General features: G+C 41.9%; 1 protein-coding gene across 1 annotated transcript; it reads right to left on the reverse strand.

The window, feature by feature from the left end:
- Nucleotides 1-1,351: 1,351 nt before the first annotated feature.
- LOC306939752 (follistatin-A-like) lies at nt 1,352-10,234 on the reverse strand (the record flags this gene model as incomplete). Its single annotated transcript, XM_079524445.1, has 5 exons — nt 1,352-1,540; nt 6,223-6,498; nt 6,743-6,875; nt 7,942-8,003; nt 10,180-10,234. The coding sequence occupies 5 exons, from the start codon at nt 10,232-10,234 to the stop codon at nt 1,437-1,439; spliced, it is 630 nt and encodes a 209-aa protein (XP_079380571.1). The 3' UTR covers nt 1,352-1,436.
- Nucleotides 10,235-12,528: the final 2,294 nt, after the last annotated feature.

Consider the following 12,528-nt stretch of genomic DNA (forward strand, 5'->3'; position numbering starts at 1 on the left):
AGTCGACTAAAATGTATTTTGGCGGGCCTTGATGCCGTCTTAATGACTGATTTTACACTTGCTGAAAATAGCCGATCTACAAGTGTAAAATGACTTATACTGGATCTCTTGTCCACTAGTCCCTTCCTAACATTTTAGTCTAGTTTTTATTTGTTGACGAAATTGTCAATATATTTAGTTTTTATTTAGTTTCCATTTGGTTTTCGTCAGTGGAAAAAGGTAGTCGACGAAAAATGTTCGTCTTAGTTTTAGTCGACGAAAACAACACTGGTACCACGTGAGCTCCATATAGGGGTCAAGTGAAGACATCAGCAGTATGATGTGGCATCTTTGTGGGAACGTGCTGCATCGTTTCTTTTTTTTTAAATTAGGTCTGTTTAGGTCAATGTATCTGGTGATCGAAAAATCCCTATCATCAGTACATTTGAAGTTTTGGACATTTCCTATCTGGAACTGTTGTAGGCGAGGATTGACCTTTTGTCAAAAGACAAAAGTGGAATGAAATATTTATATTACTACAGGTAGTTCTTCTGACCAAGCTTGCAATTGGTTGAAATATGCTATCCAGCCGTGTTGAAATGAGCATGACTTGCACACCTAGCCGTTAATAGAAGATTTGAGAACACATTAATCACATTAGAAATATCATCAGTTGTGCCGATTAGTGATTAGACAGAGTTTTGTCGGAGCAGCAGCATTATTGGCTTACAGTACATTTTAACAGCGGGCGACAGCCAGACAAATTTTCCGGAAGTGCATTATGTGTCTATATGGGACCCGGCGACTACCGGCGATAGTAGGCGAACGGGCGATGGTCGAATAGATACAAATAATTCATCTTTTCGGGCGATAACGGGCGATGTGTCGGCCGATGCTCGCCCGCTGTTAAAACGTACTGTTAGGAACGGAACACAGAGGGCAGGTAAACGCTCCTGTATATTAACATCAGTTATTATGGTGGTTTTTGGAGAGCCAAATATTTTCTGAGGTGGTACTTCAGTATAAAAAGGTTGGAAACCAATGCGAAAATGACTACATTACCACTGTTTCTCAAAGTCTGGTGCGGGGACCACCCAGGGGTCCAAATAAAACGTATAAGGACCTAAAGCATAATTGAAATGGGTTTCCTTAAAGTTCCGCAAAGAATCATTGGTTTATACACCAAAGTATAGTTTATTATTAATTCATTACAAACAATCTGATTAAAACAGGACACATTCATTGGCGCATAATACACTTGTAAAAACGGTCTGGCTGGCCCTGACGGTTAGCTCAACTGTCTGGGCACCTAGGCTGCTGAGCCAGCCTGACGGCATGCCGCGGGTTCGACTCCCGATCCCGACGGCCATTTCCTGTCAGTCTACTATCAATCTATCAATAAAGGCAGAAAAAGCCAAAAACATATCGAGAAAAAAAAAGAAGAATGGCATACATCATCAGGACAAAGGAAGATGTGCCGAGGCGGGCAGGCAGCGCGCTGCACCCGATTGGTCGATCACACAGGAAGTGCTGCCAGGACAGTGTACGGTTCGACAGGATCCTGGGTGGGTAGACAGACAAATGGACAGAGAGATTAATGAACCTAATTATATACCCCTCTGGTGCACTGCAGATAGCTCAGTTGTCCTCAAATGTTCTTTTTTCTTAGGGGCGCTAGCCCCTCCTATATACAGATTTTGTCCCCACACGTCTCATATTTGCCATTGACAATGAAAGGAGAAATTAAGTCAAATGTCCGCTAAATCTTGTCCCCACACGTCTCATATTTGCCATTGACAGACAATGAAAGGAGAAATTAGGTCAAATGTCCACCAAATAGAACGTAGATTTAACCAACCAATCACATAAATTCAGTTGTTCATGAGATGATGTATGATGACGTATATAATGATAAGAGCGCCCCTCACTTCACACGGGTGTGATGGTTAAAAGATAATAACGTAAGTTGACAAATTAATTCATGAAGAAGTATATTGATTTTCTTATTGGATGATGTACGACGACAAGATCGCCCCCTAACTTCACACAGGTGTGATTGTATTTTATGTGAAGGACCCCCAAACTAATGTATTTGGTCACACGGACACCCATCTGAACATATTTGGAACCAGAGAACCCCCCCCCTTTTCAGGATTCAAATTCTAAAATAGCGAAAGGAGCAGCTCCACAAGCACAAGGTTCGCGAGCTTGTGAATCTGCTAACACAAAATGTTCAAATATGGAGATAAGAAGCTTCTGCCCGACAGCAACCCTCTCTCTCGTTGCAGTAACACGGCTTGCTGCAGCCTACTCAGTCACGGAAGTGTTTGGTCCCGTTCCAACTTCTCCACTGAAGTTTTAGTTCACACCAGAGACACGCCCACATTACCCCACCCGGCCACATATAGTTTTAGAGGTTCAACTGATTTTGATCCTTTATTAACCGATATTGGGGACAGGACCCTCCCCGGGCCTCACTTTGATAAACTCTGCTGTAAGTGACATAGTTAAGCAATATTACACGAGAGGGTGTGGTTTAACGTGATTATTGCCACGACAGTGATGCGGTAAGGAACGAGACGAAGTCGAGTTCCGCAAGCATCACTGAAGTTAATTACCCAACAGTTACCCTTAAAACTAAGAAAATCGCTGAAAAAATATATTTTTTTAATGACAGATGTAGTCACTACGACCACAAATGTCCCAAGAAACTAGCTAGCCTAGCCACCGAGTTTGCTAGCGCTCTGGGAAAACAGAGCAGCTGAATTCTTTGTTTTGATTAGGTGGTGAATGGTGCTGGTTTGATCCACGGCTAGAAGCCGTTTCAACCAATCAGATTGCTTCCTCGAAACGACCTGTTGTATAATATAGTATAGTTGCTTTGTGATTGATCTCCCTAGTTAATGGTGAGTCTTAGGCCCAGGCCACACTACTCTGGATCTTTTGCAAAACGGATATTTTCGTCCTCCGTTTTAGAAGAAATATAAAGATATCCCTGGCCATACGACAGAGATATGAGTCCACACCCCAAACGCAGAAACGCATTGAACACAGGATAAAATCACTGCAGTAAGCAGGTTTCAATTGTAGGCTATATTATATTTGATTTTATATTTACACTTATGAGGTGCCACTGCCAATCATATTTTTTAATGAAGGAATAAGTACCGCATTTTAAAAGCCACCTAAATTGTGAGTGGAAGTGGAACATGTTTCTTTCATTGTCTGTCAGCATGTCACACTATGTGCGTAAATCTCCAAATCCAGACTCTCGACTTTTCTCTCCATATAATTAAAAAATGATAGACACTTTACCATTGCTCTGGCGACTTGGCAAGTCCTGCACAGAAAATAATAGCAGAGTCAGACCTATACAAGTGTCCACAACCAGTTGTGAGCTTGTAGAGTGGCTATATTTTCGAGCTGTATAATAAATGTCACGTTATAATGTAGGCTAATACAAGTTCACGCGCACATTGTCAGCATGTAGGCACGTCACATGCAGTCAATGGTGCGCCCTTAATTACCTAAACATGAAAGAGATGTGCCATATATGCGCGCCGCACGCACGATGCGATTCCATTCACACCTCTCTCTCTCTCTCTCTGCACCCTCTCTCCTCGCATGACCATGACCATGAAATGGAGAGCAAAATACAGCACGATATAGTTTCACATGCGGCTATGCACACACCACGCATAGACTTGTGGTGTAGGCTACTGCGCAATGGCATTTGGCCTGGGTCCTTATTGGTAGGTAAATATATCCACAGTTTATCTGTAGCGGTCCGCAATTAGTTAGTTATTTCTAACTAATTGCGCGTTTTTCATCGCTAGAAATGCCAAAACGCGACGATGCGCGTTTTTCATCGCTAGAAATGCCAAAACGCGACAATGCACGCTTTTCATCGCTAGAAATGCCAAAACGCGACGATGCGCGTTTTTCATCGCTAGAAATGCCAAAACGCGACGATGCGCGTTTTTCATCGCTAGAAATGCCAAAACGCGACGATGCGCGTTTTTCATCGCTAGAAATGCCAAAACGCCACGATGCGCGTTTTTCATCGCTAGAAAGGTCAAAACGCCACGATGCGCTTTTTTCATCGCTAGAAAGGTCAAAACGCCACGATGCGCTTTTTTCATCGCTAGAAAAGTCAAAACGAAAAAATAGGTCAAAGGTCAATTCATCGCTAGAAAGGTCAAAGGTCAAAACGCCACGATGCGCTTTTTTCATCGCTAGAAAGGTCAAAACGCCACGATGCGCTTTTTTCATCGCTAGAAAGGTCAAAGGTCAAAACGAAAAAAGGTCAAAGGTCAAAACGCCACGATGCGCTTTTTTCATCGCTAGAAAGGTCAAAACGCCACGATGCGCTTTTTTCATCACTAGAAAGGTCAAAACGCCACAATGCGCTTTTTTCATCGCTAGAAAGGTCAAAACGCCACGATGCACATTTTTCATCGCTAGAAAGGTCAAAACACCACGATGCGCTTTTTTCATCGCTAGAAAGGTCAAAACGAAAAAAGGTCAAAGGTCAATTCATTGCTAGAAAGGTCAAAGGTCAAAACGCCACGATGCGCTTTTTTCATCACTAGAAAGGTCAAAACGCCACGATGCGCTTTTTTCATCGCTAGAAAGGTCAAAACGCCACGATGCGCTTTTTTCATCGTTAGAAAGGTCAAAACGCCACGATGCGCTTTTTTCATCGCTAGAAAGGTCAAAGGTCAAAACGAAAAAAGGTCAAAGGTCAAGTCATCGCTAGAAAGGTCAAAGGTCAAAACGCCACGATGCGCTTTTTTCATCGCTAGAAAGGTCAAAACGCCACGATGCGCTTTTTTCATCGCTAGAAAGGTCAAAACGCCACGATGCGCTTTTTTCATCGCTAGAAATGCCAAAATGCGACGATGCGCGTTTTTCATCGCTAGAAATGCCAAAACGCGACGATGCAGGTTTTTCATCGCTAGAAATGCCAAAACGCAACGATGCGCGTTTTTCATCGCTAGAAATGCCAAAACGCGACGATGCACGTTTTTCAACGCTAGAAATGCCAAAACGCGACGATGCGCGTTTTTCATCGCTAGAAATGCCAAAACGCGACGATGCGCGTTTTTCATCGCTAGAAATGCCAAAACGCGACGATGCGCGTTTTTCATCGCTAGAAATGCCAAAACGCGACGATGCGCGTTTTTCATCGCTAGAAATTAGTGTAGGCCTATAGCAAGCTCACCACAGATCATATAGGCTGCATGGCTATAAGGGCTTGGGCACTACCCTACCATCTCTCTATATCATTTGATAAAGGCATATTAAAAACATGACTTGTACACCCAATGCAAATATAAACTTCACGGAATATATACCACTTCGAATTATAACGGTAATCGGTTGAAGATTATCTGAATATAGCACGAGTAAAATCTCAACTTCTTTGCGCAACGAGCCATTGCGCTGAGGACTGGCAGTGTTTTACCTATACTTGTGAGGACCTCTGCTTGGATTCATGGTGAGTGGGGCACCGACGATCTGCAAGCTCACAACGCGCTGCATGTGGACGCAACACTTCACAGAATATATACCACTTTGAATTAAAACAATCGGTTGTGCTTCCCACTCGGCACCAATACAAATGAAATCACCAGTCTGCACTGGACTAGTAGGCTGATATATTTATTATTGGATGCAGCAGAGCAGAGCCTTTGCTCGCTGCAGTTGATGCAATCATGCAACATATACATTTTTAAGTTGTTAACAGTGATATATAAACATGAACAATTGAAAATTATCTGTGTAGTTTCCATGCAGGCACAAGCTGCATTTCACACCTAATTATAGTAAAAATGATATGCGCTAATAAGTGGTGACATCATCGTTTCTCAAAAGCTCCATTTCGCATGACTACACAGCTCCACTGATCCAGATATTTTCGAAAATCTTCACTTATTTATCCGTTTCCAAAAACCTCCGTTTGAGTGGCCGAAAACGCCGTTTGCGTGTGGCTGAAAGGCCCAAACGCACAAAGAAATGTGCGTTTTGCAAAAGATCCATATACGTGTAGCCTGGGCCTTAAATCTAACTTATTTTGTTCCTAGTTTGCTAGACTGCCGGCTATTTATTTTGTAAACCATTTGAAATTTCACTTCACTTCAGTCAGTCTATATTTAGATTATGATAACTCGCGCAACTCAAAACAAATGCATGAGCAAAAATTCACGACCTAATAATGAGAGAATAATCAATACAACGTACTTTTACATCGGCCCGGGTACTGCACCCTCAAATCCACTCGCTTCTGCAGACACCGGGCTCGAACCAGGGCACAGCGGCTCCTGTAGGACCTCCCGTCCGAGCCACACACAGGGCCCCCGGCTCCCCCGGTCCCTCCCGCACCTCCGTGGGGCCCGGGGCCTCTGGCAGGGCCCCCAGGGACTCCGCAGCCTGCCGGGAAACACACGCACTGGGGCTCGTTTCGCCGGGTGGCCACGCAGTACCTGTCTGCACCACAGTGGACACTGAAGCAGGGGTCTGGAGAGGAGACAATGGATGATGAGAGAAGATATGAATAATAATTATAGGCCTATATTCAAACAAGAATATATTTGAATAACAATAATCTGGTTTATAATCACAATATTGTGTCCTTTGTAATGTCTCACAGTATGTAATGACGACAATACGCACGCGCGCACGCACGCACGCACGCACGCACGCACGCACGCACGCACGCACGCACGCACACACGCACACACGCACACACACACACACACACCTCTACAGGGGACACAGTTGGGGGCCCCTCCACCGTAGACCCCCCAGTGAAAGAGCGTTGCCATGGGAACCTCGTCCTCGGACCAGTGAGATCCCAGACTGCCGGAGGAACGGCAGCACTCCTGTCTGCTGAGCTGAGAGAGAGAGAGAGGGGGGGGGGGGGTCATCAGGGGTCAGGGGTCATCACCATGTCATCAGGGATCAGGGGTCATCACCATGTTGGCTTCCGGTGGACATTTTTGTCCAAATTCCAGTTCCGCCACGGACATGCAAAATGAGTGGACGATAATATTACCAGAAACACATGAATAGATATCGACGCTGAATGACCACAGGTCAACAGGTCTGTAACTCAGAGAGTGTAGAAATGGAACCAAATGGACCATTGGAACCATTTGGTTCCATTTGTACGGGGTAGTTAACGGGGTCCTTGCAAAATTAAAAATTAAATAAAAATAAAACATTTGAGAACCACAACCACCAGTTACTAGTTGGACCCTATAATGTGCCGTACATTAACGTCATAGTAAATAACCGTCATACATATTCTGGGGGGGGGGGGGGGGGGGGGGAAATGGAGAGACTTGGCATTCAGTAATTGGCTTCTTATCATCTGATCAAATTAGAACATTAGTGAAGAAAAGACAATCTAAAATTTGCCGCGGAAGCAGCCCAAGTCTTGCCACGGAATACATTGGTGAACCCCTGAGAGGGATGCCAGAGGGCAAGATATTAAGCCTTTTTGGGGCGGGAACCCCTTTTGGTGTTCTAAGCATTATGTTATACTTTAGCTATTGAAAAATAGCAGATCTACAAGCTCATAGCGCGCCACCGAGTGGCGCGCTACGAGCTTGTAGGTCTGCTATTTTTGAAAAGTCGTGAAAATGTGGCGCAAATCTTTGAATATATATTTCAGAGCGAACATTTTTAACTAAAATATTGGCTTCTGGGTGTCCCTGGAACTACATATTTTCAGATGGGGGTCCGTGGCCCAATAGAGATAATTCTGGGGGTACTTGACATGAAAAAGGTTGAGCACAACTGACATAGAAACATGGGTTTTTCAGAAAACTATTAGGATTTAGAAGCCTTTTTTTTAATCGACCTCAGTCCAAAATGGGTTAAATGACGTTATACTACAGTATGCCATGGAAAGGTAGAGGGGCATTTGCTCACAATAAAGAGATATTTTTGACTCACCCCGGTAGAGTACAGCACCTGGCATCGCAAGTTCGAACCCCGCCGCATCCAGCAGTTACCAGCTATGAGGGGTAGAGCCAGTAGTGGGAAAAAGTACTCAGAATAAGCTTTATTGTCTCATCACAGTAAAAATAAAGTGGGTGAAACACTGAAATTCATTTTTGTGCATAGTTCCACGTCGGAGCGGGGCGGAGGGTTAACCCATTTTGACCTGAGATCAGATTCTAAAAATGTCTTCTACATCCTGAGAGTTTTCTGAAAAAGCTATGTTTCTATGTCAGTCGTTCTTCGATTTTTCAAAAATAGCAGACCTACAAGCTCGAAGCGCGCCACTCGGTGGCGTGCTATGAGCTTGTAGATCTGCTATTTTTCAATAGCTAAAGCATAACATAATGCTAACACCAAAAGGGGTTCCCGCCCAGAATGGGTTTTAAGGAGATCCAAGGCAGGAAAGAACAAAGTTTGAGCGCTTTTACCACAAAAAGTGAAGGGTTTCAGATCATTTAGAAGCTCACAATTTTACTTTAATTAATTAGACATGTATTTCTGCAGTACAGAAATACTCTGTTACAAGTAAAAGTTCTGAATAAAAAAAAGTAATAGTACAAAAGTATTGGTAATTTTGGCATCGAAATGTTCTTAAAGTACCAAAAGTACTCATTATGCAGAATTTTTATAATTGTAGATTGACCATTTTCAGGTGGCTGAAATGAAGTTGTTAATATGTTTTGTAATAATAATCAAAATCTACAAATAAATATAGTAACTAAAGTTTTCAAATTAATGTAATGGAGCAAAAGTACAATATTTGGATCCGAGATGTAGTGGAAGTAAAATGATTGATAATACCTCAGTAAAGTAAAAGTACCTCAAAATGTACAATGCTTGAGTAAATGTACTTAGTTTCCACCACTGGGTAGAGCGACATCAGGTTATGATGGAGAGATAGAAATAGAGAGAAATAAGTATGACTAATGCTACTATACAGTGTTTGTTCACTTACAGGGTCTCTCCCTGTCTCTCCAGCTCTTTAGCAAACAGAAGATACATTTTCAGGACGGGATGCCATTTTACGAGAAGGAACCTGACAAATATGATCATTAGATGTTGTGTTCCAATCCCAATTTTGTCTGCTCATTTAATTTGTTTCATTACTTCCAATTTCACTTCTACCCTTCTACCCTCTATCACACTGTATTGGATACAATAGAGCTGAATGATTACTATGGGAATTTATATAGAACTATTTAACACTTATTTATTTTTGAGTGGTGTAAACCACTCCAACAACTGGCTTTGTACCCGTGTCTGTCCGTACCAAAAAAAATGAGCACAGTTGCTATGATTTCATTACGTCAGACATTACGTCAGACCACTGCTGATCAGTCTATATAAGACCTTACACCACTCAGTTCACACGGGTGTGATTTTTTTTACAAGAAAAAAGCTGATCTATAAGCATTGCATATTATTAAAGCATTAAATTACTTCATAGCATTATAGTTCTCGTGCTTGCATTTCATTTCTAATTCACTCGTTCATATTTCTGTGCCTAAACTTCATAAAGTCTCCGATATACGGTTGCATTTAGTTTTAACCCATTTTGGGGCGGGAACCCCTTTTGGTGTTTAAAGCATTATGTTATACTTTAGCTATTGAAAAATAGCAGATCTACAAGCTCATAGCGCGCCACGAGCTTGTAGGTCTGCTATTTTTTTGAAAAATCGTAAAAATGCGGCACAAATCTTTGAATATATATTCTTTCAGAAGACTTTTTTTTGTACTACTTTTTTTTTGTACTACTACTCATACATTTTTAATTCAGAACTTTTACTTGTAACAGAGTTATTTCTGTACTGCAGAAATACATGTCTAATTGAAGTAAAATTGTGAGCTTCTAAATTATAATATCTGAAACCCTTTACTTTTTGTGGTAAAAGCGCTCAAACTTTGTTCTTTCCTGCCTTGATCTCCTTAAAACCCATTCTGGGCGGGAACCCCTTTTGGTGTTAGCATTATGTTATGCTTTAGCTATTGAAAAATAGCAGATCTACAAGCTCATAGCGTGCCACCGAGTGGCGCACTACGAGCTTGTAGGTCTGCTAATTTTTTTTAAATCGAAGAACAACTGACATAGAAACATAGCTTTTTCATAAAACTGTCAGGATGTAGAAGACATTTTTAGAATCTGATCTCAGGTCAAAATCATTCCCGCTTCGCTCTTTCGTCCTTACTTACCTCTCACTTCATTTTCTCCCACAAACCAAACGAACACCACCACCACGAACAGCATGTCCCTCTAAGAGTGGTCACATTCTGAATGTGGGGAGAGAGAGAGATAGTGTGTGTGTGTGTGTGTGCAGTGGCGTGCACAGATAGACACTAGGGGGTGCTAGAGCACCCCCTGCCCTTTTGGCAATGTGCCCTTTCGAAAAAAACAAAGAAAAAAAAACACTTTTTTTCTTCTTATTTTGTACAGTTACACTGTACAGTATGTGGACCATGGTAACATTGATCAATTATTGATAAAAAGCTTCTATTTAGGCCCCACAATCTATAAATCTCACACTATTAAGGCAACCGGCCGGTTCCACGCGCTGCACAAAGTGCCCTTTTTTTCCACTTGAGCACCTGCCCCTCTAAATGTCTGTGCACGCCACTGTGTGTGTGTGTGTGTGTGTGTGTGTGTGTGTGTGTGTGTGTGTGTGTGTGCGCGTGTGTGTACTGTCAACAGGAGACTAACAGTTATAAACAAAGTATCAGTATCAGTGATAGTAGGGATACAGGTCCAGTGAGCACCAGGTATTTGGTAAATGGTGCATTTATATAGCGCCTTTATCCAAGGCGCTTTACATAGATTGTGCATTACATTCACCCATTCACACACATTCATACACCGATTGCGGCGGAAGCCATGCAAGGTACCAACCAGCACATCGGGAGCAATTTGGGGTTCAGTGTCTTGCCCAAGGACACTTCGACATGTAGACAGGAGGAGCCGGGATTCGAACCACCGACCCATGGATCATTGGACGACCTGCTCTATTTCTGGGAGCACCAGCATTTTTTCTCCCCCCCAAAATGTTAACAAAATGAAAAGTATATTATTTGAACATGTACAACATTATCAGACCAAAATGTACCATTCACATTCTTGTTTATCCCCGAAATCACTGGATAGTGGATATCAGATGTTTTTTGCGGCAATTTGGAGAATTTCTTCAAGTATTGATATGTTATTAATACATTATGTATTTGGCCCCTCATTTATAAAATAAATGTAAATATATAAAGACAAATGTAAAATATAAAATAAATAAATGATAGTAACATTAGTAAATATGCCAGTTGTATTAGCACATTTCAATCATTTTCTGCTATAACTTAAAGGACCACTTCACCATTTTTCAACTTCTCTTCCTATAATTGGTCCTAACTAATGTTCATGATAAAATACCACAATCTTTTCCAACTCAAGTCTGTCTCATAGGAAGGCAGTTCAGAAACCCGTCCACCAGTGTCATCATCGATGGTGAATCCAAGCCAATAGAAACGGCAGGCTTTCTTTTCCTGAAAAGTTGCAATGCAAAAGTTGAAGCCATCGATCTCACGATAATAAAAATCTAAATATATTTTAAAACAAATCTTGTTTTAAAAAAAAATTGCCTAATGATGATGTCACTGGTGGACGGGTGTCCGAACTGCAAAAAAAGCTCTCCTATGAGAGACAGACTGAGTAGGAAAAAATTGTGTTTTATCATGAACATTAGTGAGGACCAATTATATGAAGAGATGTTGAAAAGTGGTGAAGTGGTCCTTTAACGTTTTGAATCAAACACAAATGAAATCGTACACACAGATTATTGTAGTGGTTCTGAAAATGAAGGACCCTTTACACCCTGTGTATGAACTAAACGAACCCGTTCTATTTGAACAATCTCAGTCATGGTGGTGGTCCTTGAAATTAAAACGTTTAAGAACCACAATTACATAGCAGACATGAAGTCCACCATGGCCTACCAGCTCCGACAGTGTAATAAACCGCTTCAGGAAACGGTTCATGATGGAACCGATTGCGGTTTCTCAATGTTGGATCTGGTTACCTACCCTAGCCCATTCTGGGCGGGAACCCCTGTTCGTGTTTCAAGCATTATGTTATACTTTAGCTATTGAAATCAAGCATTATGTTATACTTTAGCTATTGAAAAATAGCAGATCTACAAGCTCATAGCGCGCCACCGAGTGGCGCACTACGAGCTTGGTAGGTCTGCTATTTTTGAAAAATCGTTAAAATGTGTCGCAAATCATTGAATATATATTTCAGAGCGAACATTTTTAACTAAAATATTTGCTTCTGGGGGGGTCCCTGGAACTACATATTTTGAGATGGGGGTCCGTGGCCCAATAGATAATTCTGGGGGTCCTTGACATGAAAAAGGTTGAGCACCACTGACATAGAAACATAGGTTTTTCAGAAAAATGTTAGGATTTAGAAGCCTTTTTTCCCAAAATGGGCTAGTCCAGTACCTACCTCTCACAGCACGTATCACTTGGCCTTCATAGTTTCCTAACTAGTCTGTATCCAGC

This window comes from Electrona antarctica (assembly GCF_951216825.1).
Source record: "Electrona antarctica genome assembly, chromosome: 16".
NCBI classification, from domain to species: Eukaryota; Metazoa; Chordata; class Actinopteri; order Myctophiformes; family Myctophidae; genus Electrona; species Electrona antarctica.